This window comes from Falco peregrinus, chromosome 2 (genome assembly GCF_023634155.1).
Source record: "Falco peregrinus isolate bFalPer1 chromosome 2, bFalPer1.pri, whole genome shotgun sequence".
Taxonomy (NCBI): Eukaryota; Metazoa; Chordata; class Aves; order Falconiformes; family Falconidae; genus Falco; species Falco peregrinus.
This window is the reverse complement of record NC_073722.1, coordinates 100,705,331-100,723,873: the sequence shown is the minus strand read 5'-3', so window position 1 is coordinate 100,723,873 and position 18,543 is coordinate 100,705,331. Positions and strand designations below refer to the sequence as shown.

At 57.8% G+C, this 18,543-nt stretch overlaps 4 protein-coding genes across 14 annotated transcripts in view; 1 reads left to right on the top strand and 3 right to left on the bottom strand.

The window, feature by feature from the left end:
* The window catches only part of MTMR4 (myotubularin related protein 4), a 56,426-nt gene extending 50,231 nt beyond the window's left edge, over positions 1-6,195 (bottom strand). For 4 of the 9 annotated variants that reach the window (XM_055794904.1, XM_055794908.1, XM_055794910.1 and 1 more), the window contains exon 1: positions 29-185. The gene's annotated coding sequence lies outside the window, so the exon portion shown is untranslated. Of the gene's footprint in view, positions 1-18; positions 186-6,148 lie in introns of those variants that run through there. The other 5 variants (XM_055794911.1, XM_055794907.1, XM_055794906.1 and 2 more) reach the window with 5 other exon arrangements.
* Positions 6,196-7,679: 1,484 nt separating this feature from the next.
* Positions 7,680-11,706, top strand: LOC101914004 (caspase-1-like). The gene is made up of 9 exons (XM_005236122.4): positions 7,680-7,740; positions 8,124-8,396; positions 8,711-8,847; positions 9,097-9,273; positions 9,474-9,708; positions 9,829-9,981; positions 10,623-10,732; positions 11,075-11,180; positions 11,461-11,706. The coding sequence occupies exons 1-8, from the start codon at positions 7,734-7,736 to the stop codon at positions 11,165-11,167; spliced, it is 1,185 nt and encodes a 394-aa protein (XP_005236179.1). The 5' UTR covers positions 7,680-7,733; the 3' UTR covers positions 11,168-11,180; positions 11,461-11,706.
* A 760-nt stretch (positions 11,707-12,466) lies between these two features.
* ABHD11 (abhydrolase domain containing 11) lies at positions 12,467-15,169 on the bottom strand. 3 transcript variants are annotated; one of them, XM_055794918.1, is made up of 6 exons: positions 15,028-15,169; positions 14,467-14,602; positions 14,190-14,363; positions 13,609-13,779; positions 13,153-13,334; positions 12,467-12,851 (listed from the first exon to the last, which is right to left on the bottom strand). In XM_055794918.1, the coding sequence occupies exons 1-6, from the start codon at positions 15,096-15,098 to the stop codon at positions 12,713-12,715; spliced, it is 873 nt and encodes a 290-aa protein (XP_055650893.1). In that variant the 5' UTR covers positions 15,099-15,169; the 3' UTR covers positions 12,467-12,712. The 3 variants fall into 3 exon arrangements, with proteins under 3 accessions (XP_055650893.1, XP_005236178.2, XP_055650892.1); XM_005236121.4 differs by having other exon boundaries at positions 14,467-15,125; XM_055794917.1 differs by lacking the exon at positions 14,190-14,363 and having other exon boundaries at positions 14,467-15,129.
* An 872-nt stretch (positions 15,170-16,041) lies between these two features.
* On the bottom strand, positions 16,042-17,903 carry CLDN3 (claudin 3). Its single transcript, XM_005236106.3, has one exon. It carries the CDS (start codon positions 17,075-17,077, stop codon positions 16,433-16,435), a length of 645 nt encoding a protein of 214 aa, XP_005236163.1. The 5' UTR covers positions 17,078-17,903; the 3' UTR covers positions 16,042-16,432.
* Between the last annotated feature and the right edge of the window lie 640 nt (positions 17,904-18,543).

The window sequence follows — 18,543 nt, the reverse complement described above, 5'->3', positions numbered from 1 at the left end:
GTGCCTGAAGACACTCACTTTCACTTACCCAGGCCTGACCTTCAGGACAGCATAGGCTTTTTGGTTTGCACCCAGATGCCATGGGCTTGCTCCAGAGTTTTCAGTAAGAACAGAACATTTTAGCCTTTGAGAAATTCAGTCTACCATTAGGGAAGGAAGGTAGAAATGCCCTTGGCACTGGCGCAGCTGCAGCCCTGACTCAGTGGGAGGCAGGAAGGGGGCTGTGCAGTCTGGCCAAAAGCAGAAGCAAGTACAAGCCACAGCAAAGTTGACTGGGGTGAGAAGCAACTCAAGACTCCTTATGTCCCCTTAAACCTACTGAACACCCCGAGTCACAAGGAGCCCACTAAGTGACAGTGCTGCCAGGTGGTACTGACAGGTGACCCGTGGGGCAGGAAGCACAGGCACCAACCCGAGCTCCAGGCTGGCAGCCAGCCATGCTCTCCGTCAGTACGCTCAGTTTGATGTTCTCAAAACTGAACGTAGGTGCCTCAGAAAAGAGAAACAGGACAACAGGTTCTCTCATTCACATTAAAATAGCGAGACAAAGTTCCACCTGGCTCTGTCACACTGTGTGCTGGTGGTAGAATGCTACATGACAGTCATGCTTCAGCAATAAAGTACACTTCCACCGATGACTTAGATTTAAAAAAAAAATATTGTGAATCCAGGCAGCACAGTTGAAACAACAGAGGCAACTGAATAGATTTATGCTGGATTGCCACAAGGCACTCCTCCACTCAGAGAAAGCTGGCTACTTCAACAAGTTTCTAGAACAAAACAAAACAAAACCTTCTGAAGCTTCCAGAAGGAATAATGCAAACTGGACCCCTTGCTTGGAGCAGTCCTCAGTTTCAACAGAGACCATTAGAGAAAGACTGGCAACAAACTAAGAAATTGAATCTACTGTAAAGTAGAAATGCTTTGAGGGTCCTTACCATAAAGCTGTCACTCATAAGCAGTACCATGTCCAAGCATGTTCCGCCACAAAGAACAATTCCACAACTTCATTTTGCAATGAAGAACTGGTCAGGTTGGAAAAGGAACAATGACTGCTTTCCAGTCAGTGCTGCCTGAGCCATGAAATAGAAGAAAGCTGAGCTCTAGAGAACACCCTGCCGTGAATGTGGACTTAAGTTCAGATACAAGACTTTGCCCCCAAGCAGATAAGTTGTGAGCCGCATCAACCTATGTCTCTGCTGCCAGGACAGACTCCTCCAAACAGAGGTGGTTAGCAGCCTCAGCAGAAGTCACCAGCTTTGGCTTCTTGCTAGCTCTCAGACAGAGGTGCCAAATATATAGCCTGTACTTTGCTACCAGAACAGTCCCATCCATCTTATTTCTAGCTAACCTCATTCCTAAGGGTTAGATAAAACTCAGTCCTCATCATCATCCATCCCGTGAATGCCATGCCCATCCTCCACAGTGCAATCAGATCCACATCCTTGTAAGAGACAGCACAATACTTCTTTCCCCCAGGAAAATAAATATTGGCAAAAGCAAAACTCTATTGTGCATGCCCAGGGCAGCTGACCTCCACTGGGTTTATAGTGCATGAGATCAGCTGTATCAAACATGCTGTTGAGCAAACACTCCACCTAGAAGATAAGTATGATCCACAAGGAGGAAGATTGGTATTGCTCTAATTTGGAGATGCTCTAAAAGGAATAAGGCACCTACAAACACACACAACATAAAAGGAAGCCTCTGAGACCAGTAACTTGATCCATGTTGAAACAGAATATACAAGACACGTAACTCTCCTCTCTTTGGATAGGCCCTGGGCAGGCTTCTGCCTCTTGAAGAAATTAAAGGGCATCTCTCAACCGAGAAAGAGCAACAAAGTCGAAATAATAAAGTCATTACCACTGCCAATAGCAGTAACTGTTTAGTTTTGTGGTTGCTATGTCCCATTAACATCATCCCCCCTAGGAAAGGCAAGATGCTGCCTTCAAATCTACTGTACACAGATCACTCAGGTCTATACAAATGTCCTGCAAAAGATATCCCATGCAGAACTACTCCCACAATTCAATCCCCATCCCCAGCAATGCACAGTGCCTTGGAGAAGGGGAAGGAGCTCCTCCAGCTCAGATGCAAACCTAGGCACATCAGCGTGAAAAGAGGGTCCACACCAAAGCCCCAGGACGAGGAAGGCTGAGCATAAATACAGCAGGAGAGCTGTGGGGAACCGTGGTGGAAGGAGTCTCGGTAGATCCTAAACCTCCATGTGTGTCAAACCCTCTCAGCACCTGTAAGACTGACCAAGGCAGAGACAAATGAAGCAAAACTGGAGGGAAACAGATGGCAAGTAAAGGGGATGTGTGCGCACCACCCAAAAAGGACTCCAAGAGCCCGGGCTTAGAGAGGAGGGCTCCCTGGCATCAGCACATGTTCTCTGGCAGGAAAACAGGCTCACTGCAAACAGGCTTCAACCACTGAACATGTTTCAGTTTGATTTCAGCTTATGTCTCCCATTAAAAGAGCTGATTTTCCTGCACAGGCAAGGAACCAGGCACCACCCCAGTGTACACAGCAGCACGGTGCATTACTGCTGCTGCAGCCTTTCAAATCAATCACAACATCCAAAGCTCTGGCTGCAAAGCTGAAGTGCCTCGCACCAGGGCAGTTTCCTTCCTCACAGAAATTCATCATCTCCAACAGCAAGTATGCCCAGTTTCCTTGCATTTAGTTCTGAGCCACAAGGTACAGATGTGGTTGTACTTTTTGCAAAGGCAGAGAGCAACCAAACAACAAGCACTTGAAAGTAGGCCTGAACAGGCATTTACTATTTATAAGCTAATCATCTGATCCCTCCTAAGGGAAATCCTATCCTTTCAGGCTGTTGGGAATGCTTGTAACTGCACAGTCTCTGCAGGACTGCTAGGGGGGAACAGAAGGGAAGCAATTATATCAGCGAGGAGTGCATTCAAAGTGCCCAGACAAAATTCCTTCCTGCTCTGTAATAGCACAGGCATCTTCCTGGAGAACAAACTAGGGATTACGAGCAGGGATTAATCTGTTATGCTAATTTGCTAAGAGCAAAGTAATTTTTTTAATAGCTCTTCTCCATTCATCATTATCTAAAAAAGGCTCTGATCTAGTTGCAAATGTTGATGTTCTGCTGCAAACAGCAATAGAGGAGAGTCTCACCATAAGAGCCTGCACTGAAATCCAGAAACACACCAACAAGCAGCAAACCGTGGATGGACGGAGCTACCTTGGGGGTGGACAGCAAGGATGGAAGAGGAAGGTATGAACTTTCATAACTGCTTGCTAATATTCATTCCTGGGGGGAACATTCCCGTCCTGGGAAGCTGAGTGTGATGTGCAAGTACACAGCACTGATTTTTTTTAATCCCAGTTCACATTTCTCCTGATGAAAATAATCTGGGTTAGATTATATTGCTTGATTTTCAATGCTCAGTGATTTCCAATGCAACTGCACACACCTCCAAGAAACAATCTCTTTCTTTCTAGCCTCCTTTTTAACTCACTTACCAAACTATTACTGAGAACAACTCTCTCCTTCAGATGACAGCAGCCTCTAAAGACGAGCTGAGGATAAAGAAAAGGAGTGGAAATAGCTTGGTCTCAAGCAGCATAGATTAAAGCAATGTCTCTTGGAGGACAAGACCCAGCTCCCAGAGCAACCCTCACAAACGAGGCAGACAAGACCCACACAGGTCTGGTGCCTGCCTTCATGCAAGCAAAGCTCAGCTAGATGCAGGCCACCAGAGCAGAAATTGCTGTACACATCCCCTTCGCTCCCACCACCACCAGGACAAGGGCAACTTTGAAAAGCCCCACATGAACCACAAACAAAAGCAAGCCAGTGCATATTTTGGCAGACGGAGACAACAATAAAAGCTGGCACAGTGGCATTCCTAAAAGTCTCCATATTGTGGCAAGATCTAGCCCTAAAGCTTCCCTTGATTTTGGATTTCTTTTTTCCTTTTAGCTTGCTACAGATGAATCTGACAGCTAAGCAACACTGTCAGCAAGACAGAACGGCTGGAAGGACACTGCCACAAAACTAACAGCAACGATACATCTGAGAAAATTTTTGCTGTTAAGGTGCTCTCAGAAAATTCAAGTAACTTACTGCCAGTGTAGACAGATTCCTGCAAACACAGCAAAGGAAAGGGGAAACCAGATGTTCCTAGAAATTAGTAACTAAGTAAAACTTTTAAATTTATTTCAGTCATCTCTGTTTACTTAGATATTCATCTTCCAGTGAACACCATGAAAGACGTTACAGCTACTCTACAAACTCCCAAACAGAGCAGACCACGGAACTTCCCAGGCTGTTAGCCAAGCTGCAGTACTTGCTGCTACTTTTATTTAAAAAAAAAAAAAAAACAATACAAAACAAAACAACACAAAACCCAGAAGTATTGAGATTTAATATAGAAGTTACCAGTAAATATAAAGTCATCACTAACTTTGGGAAGTTTGTTCTCATGCTTGACTTTCTATCACTGAAAAATATACACTTTGTTTTCCATGCATGCACTTGTATACCACCAGCAGCCATACTGAACTTCCACAGTCCAACTGTTGTCCTTCACAAGTACACACAGACTGACCAATCTTCTCACAACTCGTTGGATGAGGCAGATAGAGTTCTTGTCACCACGTGGCAGCCTTTTTCACCTTTAATCCCACCCCCATACAACATCTGTGAACTCTGCCCAGCTTTCCATCAGCCTTCACATCACACACAGGCACCAAACCTAGGCATAGCAATGCAGAAGCATCTGCACCAGTGTGGAAGCTAAGCCAATGCATCCTCTCCAAAGCCACCCTCTCCTACCTGCCTCCAGCCCTGCTTTCCGCATTCCACTTATTCACGAACCCAGGCAAAAATTACTGCTTTCTAGGACATGCCTCACTCCTTCCTCCCTCGTTTCTCTGTGTAACAGACTATTCCTGAACAGTTTGCTTTCTCTTGTAACAGATGTGTGGCCTCACCAAAAGTATAGTGCCAGACTAACCAGACCACTGTATCAGATGCTCATCTCTTGTTTTCCACTCAACACTACGAGCTGCTTATGCATTTGATCAACATTTAGCTGCAAACTGTCTTCTGGTCATTGACAAAACCAGCAGTAGGATCCTTATGAAACTGTTAACATAATAACCCCAAAAATACTCTGGGAGCCACCAATTTAACACGGGTTATTTTGAATTCATCCCCCTTTGGTTAATTCAGCAGGAAAACCCAAAGGCTTTGCATCAAATGCTTTAAGGAAACCTATGTTTACAACACATAGCTGTTTGAGGTTTTTTTTAAACAAACATCAAACCTGCAACAACACAGCCTCCACACCAAACTTCAGCCACCAGCAGTTTCAAACCACCACAGAAAGCTTTGCCCACTTCTACCCAACAAGGAGGGGAGGCACCTCCTCCGAAAAGCAGCAGCGTGTGACCTCACGTGGGGGGCGCACCGGGCAGACCCCACCGGGTAGGGTAAAGGCAAGTGGAGTCCCTGGCAGAATAACCAGCTCCGTGCTGTTACCGCGGCCGGCGTGGCACAAGGATCTCCCACCTGCGAGCTGCTTCCGGGGGGGATCTCCACGGCGGGCAGGGCTCCCGTCCGGGGGCAGCCAGGGATGGCTCTTGGCAGGCGGGCGGCGGAGGCGCTGCCCTCCCGGGGCCGGCGGGCCGGGACCACGCAGCCGAGATCTCCCGCCGGCGGGCCCGGCTCACCGAGCCTTGGGGGCCGCCCGCTGCGAGGCTGGACAAGAGCTGCCACCCCCGGTACGGCGGTGGGGCCAGCAGCTAGCAGGCTGCCTCCGCCCCAGGCCTGACCCAGCGGGAGCTCTGTGTCTCGTTCCTGCTCCTTAACGTGAACCAGCCTTTACCCCCGCCAGCGGCTCCTCGGGGCCGCCCCCCGCGGTCACGGGCCACCCTGCGCCGCAGCGGCACAGGCCTGCCCGGGCCCGCCGCCTGCCCCACCGGCACCGGGCCGCGAGCCCGCCGCCGCCTCAGCGCTGCCGCCACCGGGCCGGCAGCCAGCGCTCACAGACAGGCCCCGGGGAGGCCCCGCTCACCGGGCGGCAAAGAGGAGCAGCGGGGCCCGACCAGGCGCCGGGGAGAAGCCCGAGGAGGGGCCGGGGAGAGGGAACCACCGGGGTCTCACCTGGCTCCGGCCGCGCCGCTCCCGCCTCTGCCGCGTGCAGCTCCCCGCCCTGTCCCCCCCCCCCGACCCGCGCGGCGCAACCAATCAGCACCCGGCGCCGCCGGCACCGCCTGCCAATGAACAGAGGGAACGCGTCCCCGCCCAGCGCCACGGGCCGCCAGGGCACGCCCTTCTCCTCGCCCGCAAGCCTATCCCATGACCCGGCGCGACGCGTAGCGCGGAGGCGGAACCCGAGACTCGGCGCTCAATGAGAAATCACAGCGCGTCCCGCCGCAGCCAATCCGCGGCCGGTCAGCCGTTCCCCTCGAAAAGGGCGGGCGGTCACCGGGGCGTCGCGGCGGGGCGGAATAACCGGGGCGGCCTAACCGGAGGTGGGGGCGTCCCTCAGGTGACCGGCCCGCTGAGCAGCCCGCCCCCGCCTGCCCGCCCCCGCCAGGCCGCCGCGCCTGCGGGGAACTGGCGGCCGCGGGGCCCGGGGCAGGGAGGCGGCCCGGGGGGCGGCCCGGTGGCAGCAGCACCCCCACACCCCCCTGACACCGTCCTGCCCCGCAGGCCGCAGCCGCGGGCCGTGGGGTGGGGGCACTACAGGAGCCCCGGCTCCTGAGAGGTGTTCTGGCCTTGGCAGGGTGGTGCTGGGGACTTGTCACCAGGGTTGGGGCACCTCGGAGCTGCGGCGTGGCTCAGCCTCCCCAGTGGGCCTGTAGAAGCCTTCAGGATGGTAAAAACATCTTGAGGTTGCATCGCCCCGCTGAGCTCTCGGCAGCTGCAGCACTCAACCTTCCACGGGGCTGGATGTCCCTGTTCCCCATGGCTTTTCCCTGGGTTCCCCATTGTTGGCATTACTTCAGCCATTCCCATCCAGGTATTGCCCTACACTCAACCTGCCCTGCGAAACAGCCCTGCTGATATACTAATGGGGCAACCTCAGGCTTTCTGACAACGCAGATTTTACATTTAAGGCTGGCTCCCCTTCCCCCTTGTGCCTGCAGGATGGAGATACAGCTGGTGAACCCTTGGGTGGATAAGGATGCCGCTGCTGCCCAAGGCCCTGTCTCACTGCCAGCACCTGGACAGGGCTGCATGAAGGAGGAGCTGAGCTCAGCCCCAGAGAGGTCTGCAGGGTTTGGGGGTGTGTGGATGAAGGGGAGATTGGTCCTTGGGAGAGGACAGCCACCTCTGCCTGGCCCTGGGTCTGTGGGCTGAGCTGCCCCATGCCTGGCTCTGGGAGGTGCAGGAGGGCTGGGAGCCTCCTCCTGCCCTGTGGGTGCTGGGTGGTGTGGTGTGGGGACCAGTCACATGTGTTGCCCCAGCATCACGGGGATGTGTTGAGCACTCCCAGGAGGAAAGCCGAGTGTGGCCGCAAAGGACACGGGGGCTCTGGCCCCATGCACAGTGGCTTTGCAGGCATGTGCTGGGCTACAGGGGGCAGCAGGGATGGGTAAGCGTAAGTATGGCAACAGCCAAAGAGCAGGCGCAGAGATTGAGCAGAGATAGAAAGTGAAACTGGTTTGAAAGTTCGGTTTCATTTCCCTCCCAGGAGAAAGAGACCTCGTGGCAGCTTTGGCAGGCCAGGGGCTGAGGAGCAATGGCAGGTCAGTACAACCAATGGTGCTGAGGCTCGGCGGTGGGATGGGGGCCTGCCCTGGTCCTCCCTGGGTGCTGCTCCAGTCCTGCTGACTCTGGCCAGCCTGACACAGTGCTGCATGCAGGCTGGGGGACAGCATCATTGAGTAGCTGGGGCCCTGCTCCTTGCAAATGTATCCCCTGCAGCACCTTATGTGGGTGTGTAGGAAAAGGGGGAGGTGGGTGATGTCAGGAGAAGCCTGGGCTGGCAGTGAGAGAGAGGGAGCTTCCAGGGTGGATGGTGGAGGAGGGATCAGCAGCTGGGGAGGGCAATAGGGAAGAGGAAGCACCCAGAGCAGGTGGTGGAGCAATCTTCTGTTGGTGTGGGGGCACTGACGGAGCTGCCCTACAGACAAGCTCCTCCTGAACGTGAGGACAGCCTTTGTGGAGCGTGTGAGCAAGCCACTGATCTCTGGGCTGCTGGATGAGCTGCTGGGCCAAGGGGTGCTGAGCCTTGAGGAGGTGGACGAGGTACAGGATAGATACCCGGTGCGCACCGACAAGGCTCGCTGCCTCATCGACAGCGTGCGTCTGAAGGGCCCCAAGGCAAGCCAGATCTTCATTGACAGCCTCAGGAAGCGTGATGGCACCTTGGCAAAGCAGCTGGGTCTGGCCACTGATTCAGGTGAGAGATGTGGGGCTGTGGTCTGCCCTGACCATGCTGGGGCTCCCAGTGCCTCCAGCAGGATGCTGGAGCGGGGCATGGCCCTGGTGGGTGCCCAAAGCCTGAAGGCAACGGGCAGTTGGGTGTCCCTGGTGTCACTTCTCTGTGTCATTGAGTCCCTCTTGCCATGCAGTGATGACAGGGCTCTCAAGGGGGGCCATCCCCCGTGGGGCTGAACAGGGACAGCCCAGCTCCAGTCATCTGTCTGTGCCCTGCAACAGTCTGCTCTTGCAGCAGGCACTTCCCAGTGTAACTGTGGGGCTTTCTGCTTGTAGGGCCCCTTGGTGCACAGCTGGCCTCCCCCAACACTGAGAACCCCCCTGGACACCCTGTTGGCATCCAGGGCCAGCAGTGGATCCGACAGTGCTCCGTGAGCGAGTACCAGCGCATCAGGGACACAGAGGGAGACCAGGTGCTGAGGGCAGAGGAGATGAGAGGAAGGCTGGAGTGCGGCCCAGCAGACAGGGGCCTGCCCTGTGGAAGGGGAGCCAGGGTCTTTGCTGACCCAGGAGCAGGGCAAGAGGTGTGGGGATATGCCCCAGGGACGGGACAGGGAGATATGGTTGCTGTACCCATGGGCCTTCTCTGCTGTTAGCTGCCTCCCAAGAAGAGTCTGCTGCACCCACCCACTGCTGAGCGCTGCCTCTTTCCAACCTCACAGATCTATCCCATCCATCTACCACGGGAGACACGAACCCGTAGGGCCCTGCTCATCTGCAACATTGAGTTTGAGCACTTGAGCCGGCGGAATGGGGCCGAAGTGGATGTGAAAGGGATGACGACACTGCTGGAAGGGCTGGGCTACATGGTGGACGTCCACTGCAACTTGACTTCCCAGGTAAAGGACTGCACAAAACAGCTGCTGCTGGCCCTGGGAGTGGCACAGAGACCCTCCTTGTGTGCACTGATGGTGAGGGCTCAGGCACCACTGGCACACCTCTGTCCCCAGTGGCAGTGGCTCCTGCCCATGGCTGGTAGCTGGGTCTCCACATAGCTGGTCACAGGTGGCTGATGTTCCTTCCTTGTGCTGGTTTGTAGGAGATGGCTGCAGTCATGAATGATTTTGCGAATCGCAAAGATCACTACACCTCTGACAGCACCTTCCTGGTCTTCATGTCTCATGGGGTCAGGGCTGGGCTTTGTGGGACCAAGAGCAGAGGTGAGACCACAGACATCCTTTCCCTCGACACCATCTATGAGAAATTCAACAACAAGTGCTGCCAGGCACTGCTGGGCAAACCCAAAGTGGTCATTATCCAATCCTGCCGTGGAGGTGAGTCCCTGCTACAGGTGCCTGCAGGCAAGTGAGACAGCCAGGCTCTCCCAGGGCGCATAAGCACAGGGTGGGGACGGGACATGCCATCATCGCTGATGGCTTGCCCTGCCTTCCTAGGTAAGATAGGGTCCGTGATGGTGAGCAACTCCACAGACCTTGCCATGGCCACTCCCAGCTCCTCTCACACAATCCCTGCAGGGCTGGAAAATGATGCAATCTGTGAAGTCCACCTGGAGAGTGATTTTGCCACTTTACATTCCTCCACTCCTGGTAAGTACTTCCTGGAGATAAGTTGCCCTGCCTGAAGGCAGGTGAGGGCAACAGGACTCCCATTCCTGATGCCATGGGTCTCCTTCACACCTCCTCCTCCTCAGGGCAGGTTGCCAGGGGTCCCCTCAGTACTGTGAGCACTAGGGCATTGCTCCACCAGCTTCTGGAGAAGGCAGTGTCCCCCAGAGCCAGGGTACGAGGCCACTCCAGGAAACCCACAGATGCCTCTTAGAGGCACCTGGGCCAGAGCTTTGTGCCCCTGCCTGGCTGCCTTCCCTTGCCCTAGTTCCAGCCCTCCCCAACAGCTCTGCCTGCACTCCTTCCCCAGCTGATGTATATCACCACAGTGGCTGGCCAGGGCCAATTGTCATCTCCTGCTGGATCGCAGATGGCTCCAGGCTGTGCCAGCCTGGCAGCTGGCATGGCCGGGAGCATGGAAGGGCTGAGAGGCTCAAAGAAAATACTCGCATCACTTCTGTCTTTGCTGAGATGCCCTGTCCTTTTCCCATGCTGTGGGTTGGATGGGCCATATATAACTGTCTCAGAGAAGCTGCCCGTCTCCTGCTCTGGCACCCAGTGTTAATCGCTTTTGCAGTGAGGGACACCAGGGAAATCACAATCAGCATCTTCTGTCTCCCCAGATACTGTCTCCTGGAGAAGTTCAGTAACAGGCTCCCTTTTCATCCAGCGCCTGATAGAGCAGTTTCAAAACCATGCCTGTGACAGCAACTTACAGGAGATCTTCCGAAAGGTGAGACTTTGTAGTTAACTGGAGAGGCAGCCATGCCAATGGTCAGAAACGCTGCTCAGAGCAGAGCTCGCACCAGGGCAGGCCATTTCTCGGCAGGCCCCTCAGGAGCAGGCTCTGTCAAAAAGGGGTCTGGTTTGGCCTGGAAAGTCAGCTGGGTCCCTGAAGGCATCAGCACCCTGCCATGTGGTGGGCACATGTGAGCCTGGTGTTGGCGCCGCCCATGGCATCCCTTGTGCCACCAGACACATGCCTAAAGATGCCCCTGTGGATGCCTCCTGACTCCCCTCCCCCTTCCCATGCTGGAAATGGAGCTGCTCTTATTTCTCCCCACCCTCACTCCAGGTCCAATATGCCTTTGGAAAATTCCCTCAGCAGTTGCCATCACAAGAACGGACTACAATGCTCAGGAAGTTCTACCTCTTCCCAGGCCACTGATCTCCTGCCCATGGTGAGTCTCTTCACTTCGCACCTCTGTGGCAGTCTTTTGTCTGTGCCCCAAACATGGTACTCGGCCAGCAGGGAGGAGCAAGGAGAAATTCCCCATCGCTTCTGGGCTCCACACCTCACGGCTCAGACAGGATATCCAAAGGGCTTGTGTGCTGGTAGCTGGGGCTGGGCGGTGGCCTCACTCCATCGTCTCCCAGCTGGCCACAGGAGAGACAGGTGCTCGAGGAACTTGTTTCCATAGTCCATGTCTCAGGAGCTTCTTCATCTAATGTTCTTCACAGGTGAAAAAATCATACACAGACAGCAAGTGTCTTTGAATTTGGGGTAACACAGCAGAAAGCTCAAGCTCAAGGTGAATGTAACCCTGCTCAAGAGAGATGTACTTCTTGAGAAAAGGAAAGGACCAGTAGAAAAGCCAAGAACAGCTTTGCAGAAACACACTGAATCTCCAAACCAGCTACTTGTGCCCCCTCTGCTAGGCAATTACCAAACAGACCTGCAATAAAGTAAGTCTTTGGTTTCCTGTCCTCCCTTCTTTTCGTGGCCTCCAGACAATCCCAAACTGAGCAAACTTCCCAGGGAGCAGCAGAGACACCTGGCTCTGGAGCACCAAATGCAAAGCTGGTTAGTGTCTCTCAACTGTCCTGATGGATCCTGTCCCCAGTTGCAACAGAGATGATCTGTCAACCCCAGAGCCGCTTCCACCCCGCCTCTGGCTATACCTGTCATCATAAGGGGATCATAATTGTAAAGGGATTTCCAGAGCAGATAGCACTGCTCCTCTGCCTTTAGCCTGCAGTGGGTGTATGGTTGTTGCAACTGGCAGTAGCTGCTGTTACATTGCCTTCTTGGGGGACACTAAGTAGGTGGGATGTGAGAAATCAGTGGGAGCTCAGGGAGAAGGGGACCCCTGTCTTCACAGTCATAGAATCATTTAGGTTGGAAAAGACCTTTAGGATCACCGAGTCCTTTGGGGCAGGCTGGGCAGACACGCTCCAGGTAGATTTCCATGCCTCCCCCTTGCAGGCTCATGGCCTTTCCTGGCTCAGGAGGCAGCTTCCACCCCCCATCCTCCATCCTCCCACTGCCCCTGAGGTGGAGAAAGGACACAATTCCCCTGGGAGCCAAGAAAGATCCTCACACCTATGTCTTACACACACTGCTCCCACAGCTCCTTGCATTAAGGGGCCCAGCCCAGTTGTCCACTCCCACCAGCATCCCTGCTGGTGAGAGCCCCTTCCCGTCCCCACCAAACACTCTCTGTCCTCTGCTGCCACACGCAAACCATTTTATGCCTTGGCATGGATTCAGCTTTATTGCATGTTCTGCAAAGTCACAGCCAGATCCACAACCAGGTGGTCTGGCAGCAGGAAAATGAGAGCGCTGCCCCCTCCTAACCTCTGGGGCACTCCAGTGCAGGCAGGACAGGCTGCACAGGATGGGCAGACTGAGCCCCTCCTCACAGAGCCCCGCACCATGGCCCAGAGCTCCTTAGGTCCCACGTGGCATTTGCAGAAACCCTGGTCCTCAGTGCTACAGTGGTGGCAGGAAATTGAGGACAGCCGTGACTAATTCTTCAAATTTATCCTGATGGACTATGTGGCCTGCACCTTCAATGTCCTGGATATCTGCCTTGGGGAAAAGGCGCTGGATCTCTGGGTAGTGTTTGGAGCTGCAGGACAAGGGAATGCCACCATGGGAAGTGTGGTCAGAAGTCTATCCAGGCGTTTTCCCTCACCCTCCCCACGCAGAGGGGGATCACAGGTTGGATCACATCCCCTTCCCAGCTGGGAAAGCCTGGGGCTGCCCACAGATTCCCCCTTGCTCTCCAGCATGTTGGTGTCACCAGCTGCTGGAGGCAGAGCTCATGTCAGGACTTTCCCCATCTTGGGGGCTTCCTCCCACCCTCAACAGCTTCAGAAGAGCACTAGGGGTCAAGCCACAGACTTCCAACCACTTCTCTCCAGTCCCACCTGATATAGGGCGAGTTGGACCCTCTCAAGAAGAGTGCAGGGCCAGGATATGGCTTGTGGAAGATGGGGAAGTTTATGATATCTGCCAAGTGGTGGGAAATGGCCTCCAGGTTTACCCGCCAGACGTAGCGGCCCTCCACCTCCAGCAGGTTGGTGAGGAGGTACTGTCTCAGCTGCGGGAGCTGCCACAAAAGGTGATTGTATACTCTTCAGTAAGAGCAACAAGCCCTCAAGATGTCCTGGCACCCTCCGTACTCCCCTCCACCCCCTTCTGCTCATCTCCCATGCCATCACATTCCTCACCGCCCCTGCAGCCCTGTAGAGATGTCCTCTAGCTGCCCATGCCAGTGGTGAGTGAGCAGGGGTGGAAAGAGTCTTGTGGCCCTAAAGCCCTGTGCTCTGGTCCCAGGGACAGGCTGGGAGCAGAAACCCCATGCACGGAGCAGCATTTCCTACCTGGACCACCTCACGCAGCTGATTATCAGCCAGCTGGCGGGCCGCAGAGCGGGCCAGGCCATCCGGGATCTTCACCGACTTCATGGCAGAGATGTAGGCAGAGAATTCAGAGATGTGTGAAGTTAAGACAGGACTAATGTCTACGGAGATGAGGCGCTCCACCAGGTCTGGCTGGGGACACAAGCAGGGCAGATGGATGCCAGCTGGGATCTCTCAGCGGGATCGGGCACAGGGCTCTGCTCCCTGCCAGACTCCCTGGAAGCTCTTAGCTCCCTCCTGCCTCAGCAGAGAGCTCCACATGCCCTTCCCCAAGTGCCTGTGTCTTGGCACAGGAGACGTCCAAGCCCCAGGGACAGGGCAGTGCGGGCTGCCAGACAAATGTGCTGCTCCCACAGCCCAGCTTACAGCTCTGAGCAGAACAGCACCCCACAGCACAAAAGCCTCCCCATGTGGGGCCGTGAGCAAGGCTGGCCCTGTGAACGGCCCCCTCAGATGCTACACCCCTTCCCACAGCCTCCCACTCGAGGAGCCACCTCGAGTCCGCTGCCCCCGCCAGCCCCAGGAGCCCCGCGCCTGCCGACCCGTTGCAAGGCCAGCGTCATGGCCGTCTTGCCCCCCATGCTGTGTCCCAGGACGATGCACTTGGTGATGCCCAGGCGGTCCAGGAGATGCTGCACGTCCAGGCTCATCGCTTCGTAGGTCATCAGCGGGCTGCCGGGGCTGCTGCCGTGGTTCCGGGCATCCGGCATCAGCACCTGCCCCCGGCAGGGTCACCGTGTCACCCCAGCCCCGGGAAATGTCCCCCTGTGCCCTCCTCCCTGTGTCTCTGTGGCCCTCTAACCCCTACCAGACCCTTACCTTGCGGCTGCCGCGGCATGCCAGCGCCTTGGCCACCGACTGTAGGTTGCTGGCGCTGCCGAAGAGCCCGTGCAGCAGCACCAGGGGCAGCCGGTCCCCGCGGCCCCCCATCTCCACGTAGGCCAGCGGCACGGCGCTGCGGGGGAGAGGGCGCTGGGCGGGCCGGGGGTGCGGGGCCGGGGACGTTGCCAGGGATGCGGGGGCGCTGCGCGGGCCGGGGGTGTGGGGGCGTGGCCAGGGATGCGGGGGGCGCTGGGCGGGCCGGGGATGCGGGGGAGGGGGCGTGGCCAGGGATGCGGGGGGCGCTGGGCGGGCCGGGTGTGCAGGGGCGGGGGCGTGGCCAAGGATGCGAGTGTCTGAGGGCGTGGCCGGGGGTGCAGGGGCGTGGCCAAAGGGCTGTCCTAGCGGCATGGGGGCGGGGCGGCACCCCCTAGATGGGCGCTAGGGGCGGGGCCTAGACTGGGGCCGTGGCCCGGGGGGGCACCAGCCCCGGGTAACGGCCCCTCGCCTCCTCCCGGGACCCCTCCCGCCGCCTCCGCCCCGCGTGCGGCCAGGCCTTACGTCACCAGGGAGCGGGCGGCGGCGGCGGGCGGCGGGGCGGGGACACGGGCCCGGGGCAGCCAGCGGAGCATGATGGCGGCGGTGGCGCGCGGGCAGTGACGCAATGCGCGCCCGTGGCCCCGCCTCTCTGCCCGCGGCGGACGCCCCCTGGCGGCCGGAGGGCGACCTTCCTACCGCCGGCAGGCAGAGCGGCCACCGCCCCCCCCCCCCCCCCCGCCCCGGCCGGAGCGGGGAAGCGCCGCCCCGCCGATCCTTATCGCAGCCGCCTGCAGCCAGCGGCGGGGGCCGGGGGGGGGCCGCGGGAACCTGAGTCGGGCGGGTCCGCTGCCTGCCAGCGGGCTGCGGCGGCCGGCTCCTGCCTGCGCCTGCCTGCAGGTGCCCTCCCAGGCAGCACAGCCGCCCGCCTGCCCGTCGGCAGCGTCTGCTCCGTAAGCCGCTCCGAGCCCCCGAGCGGGCGGCGGGGGGGTGTCTGGGTCCTGCCTGACTGTGCACCTGCGGCGGCTCCTGCCCCTTTGTCCCTGCCCGTTGGAGCGTGGCGGGGCCGGGCGGGGGGAGCGGTGCTGCGCTACGGCCTCGCCCCAGCCGCCGCTCGGGGGGAGGCGCCCCGTGTTCCCCCCGGCGGGGCCAGACTTTGGACCGCGCAGGCAGGGAGCGCCGCTGGCAGCCTCCCCGCTGCCTCCCACCCCGCGGCTGCCAGGGAGCTGCCCCCGGCCGGGCAGGCGGCGACCGGCGCCCCTGCGCGGTTGGGGGGGGGCTGCGGGGTGAGAGCCCCGTCCGCAAACGCGGTGCTGCTGTAGCCGAGGGTGTGGGGTGGCTGTAGCCCTGGATCCCTCCCCGGACCCCGTGGGGTCCCATCCGTACCCCATGGGGTCCTGTATTTAACCGGTGGGACCGTGCCTGTAACTGGTGCGGTCCCGACCGTACCCCGTGGGATCCCGCTCTTACCTGTTGGGGTCCCATCCGTACCCAGTGGGTCCTGCCCCACACCCCACCCCACCCCAAGGATACTCGGGCTACCAAAACAGGACACGTTTATTGACAAATGTAACCGGTACAGACCACGCGTAACAGGGACAGACGGTGCCCCGCCGGTGGGGGACACACACACACACCCCGGGGCGGGGGCACTGTCCTTATCCTTGTCCCCATCCCGTCCCACCGGTGTGGGCAGGGGCACACCGGGCGCCGCTTCTCCCGCCGACCCGAAACCGCCTCTTGTTTAACCGAAACTGTCTCTATTTACACAGCCTGGCCCTGACCCCGCAGCCGTCCCCGTCCCCTCCTTCGCGCCCCCCCCGCCCTCCTGCTGCCGTCCTCAGTCCCCACCGGGGGTGATGGGGGTCCCAGGAGTGGGGGGGGTGTAGGGGATGGGATGTCGAGGGGTCCCGGGGATCTCGCGGGGGGCTCAGACATAGTTCCTCTTGTCGTAGCTGGTGACGGCAGAACGCGGAGCAGAGTAGGCCACCTTGCCGGTCGGGTACCTGTCGTCTTTGGGGGGGCAGGAGCAGCAGAGCAAGGACCCCCCCAGCAGCAGGAGGGCAGAGGCTGCCCAGCCCACGTAGAGTGAGGTGCCCAGCTCCCGCTTCTGCGCATCGAGCACCAGCGGGTTGTAGAAATCCCGGATGATGGTGTTGGCTGACCAGGAGACGGGGATGAGGGTCATGACGCCGGAGAGGAGGAAGATGACGCCGGAAACAATGGTGATCTTGGCTTTGGTGCTCTCATCCTCCACGCAGCGGGTGCACTGGGCACCCACGATGGCCACCAGTAAACCCAGGACAGCCAAGACGATGGCCACCACCAGGAGGGCGCGGGCAGCTTGCAGGTCCTGCGGCAGGGCCAGCATGGAGTCGTAGACCTTGCACTGCATCTGCCCCGTGCTCTGCACCACGCAGTTCATCCAGAGCCCTTCCCAGATGATCTGGGCTGTCACGATGTTGTTGCCGATGAAGGCCGTCACCCTCCACATGGGCAATGCGCAACAGATGATGCTGCACAACCAACCCAGCACCGACAAGGCCACCCCGCCGATCTCCAACCCCATCGACATGGTGGCTGGTTTGCTGCCTCACTCCAGGCGATGGTGGAGAGGAACCTACGGACCGAAACCGTTGCCGTCACCAGTCACCGCTTGCGGCCCTTGGGGGATCAGCTTACACCTGGGTGCACCTGCGCTTATAAGGGCTGGCGGGGCCAGCTCAAGCGCCCGCCCGGGGTGGGGTTTCGCTGCTGGACGCTCCTCTCCACTCCTCCGTCACCCGTCACCTGCCACCTGCGTCCCACACCCTCCCCTTTGTTTGCAGAGATGGCGCCGGGTTACAGGCAAGGGTGGGAGGGGGAGAGACGCCGCCTGCCACGGCCATCCCCTTGGGTTTGGGCTGTGGGCACCGGCAGGCATGGCCACCATGCTCATTTGGACCCACTGAACCCCTTGGGGACCTGGAAATCCCTTGGCTTTGCCATTCCCCCCTGTAGGTGCCGGCGGGTCAGGGTTTAGTTTATTTCTGGAGCGTCTTATCAGTGCTCACGTTTAACTGGGGTTTGGCAAGCACCAGGCACCTTTGCATTGTTGTGCAAAGTGCAACCTTTTCACCATGCTGTGATGCTTGTTGCTTTGGCACCGCCATACCAGGGGACCCATGGGTGCTCCCACCGTGCTGGGCAGGGAGTGCCAGCAGGGATCCCCTGACCGGGTGATAAATCTTTACTCATCCTGCTCAAATATTGTGGCCTTGAAGGAAGCAGATAATGCACGTAACTGCGCTGACATCATCACCCCATCAACCTGAGCAAGCAGACAGTGAAGGGGGAAAAAAAAAAGGCAAGTGCAGGCAGGCTGCCAGCAGTCCTGCTCCGACCTGGCAGTGGCAACCCTGTGGCTGAGGTGGGCATGTGTGTCCCCCACCAACGGTCCCCCACCAACCATCCCCCCAACCTTGCTGGTGGCAGTGCTGGTATTTCTGGCCCCCCACCCCAGGAATGTGGTTGCCGGGCCCCGCTGGACACGGGCTTGCTGCTGCCTGTTCCCTGCCTGCCCCAAAATCTCCCCTACGACTTATTATTAACTACTTGAGCGCAGCAGGATGCTGGCAGCCAGCGCTGTGGAGGGAGCCCCCCTGCTCGGGCACCCAAGGTCTGTAATGCGGGGAGCCCCCCCGTCTGCCTGGCTGCACCCGCAGCACCCTGACACCCCATAGCTGGGGGGGGGGTGTCACCTTCGGATGCCCCACAGCACCCTGAAATCCGTATCTGGTTGAGTCAGCTACTGCTGCCCTGCAACACCCTGAACCCCCATAGCCAGCGTGGTCAGCCTCTGCCACCCACAGCACCCTGACACCCCATATCTGTCTGGGTTAGATGTTGTCACCTCCTTGTAGGACAAGGCCTCAAGGACAAGAGTCCAAGTACTGATAGCCTGATGAATAGAGACTTGTTAGAACTTGTAGGGCACAAGCCCTGGGAACAAAGGAACAAGCTAACTGCAGACCCCTGCGCCGTTACAGTTGAGGAGGCAAC

Excerpts from the sequence above, each read along its gene's own strand:
- CLDN3 (XM_005236106.3), bottom strand. The coding sequence starts at position 17,077 with ATGTCGATGGGGTTGGAGATCGGCGGGGTGGCCTTGTCGGTGCTGGGT.
- ABHD11 (XM_005236121.4), bottom strand. The coding sequence starts at position 14,877 with ATGCCGCTAGGACAGCCCTTTGGCCACGCCCCTGCACCCCCGGCCACG. Across the intron at positions 13,335-13,608 it reads AGCTGCGTGAGGTGGTCCAG|CTCCCGCAGCTGAGACAGTA; the intron begins GTAGGAAATGCT and ends CTTTTGTGGCAG. Across the intron at positions 12,852-13,152 it reads TCCAACTCGCCCTATATCAG|CTCCAAACACTACCCAGAGA; the intron begins GTGGGACTGGAG and ends CTTGTCCTGCAG.
- LOC101914004 (XM_005236122.4), top strand. Across the intron at positions 9,274-9,473 it reads ACTGCAACTTGACTTCCCAG|GAGATGGCTGCAGTCATGAA; the intron begins GTAAAGGACTGC and ends GCTGGTTTGTAG. Across the intron at positions 10,733-11,074 it reads TACAGGAGATCTTCCGAAAG|GTCCAATATGCCTTTGGAAA; the intron begins GTGAGACTTTGT and ends CCCTCACTCCAG.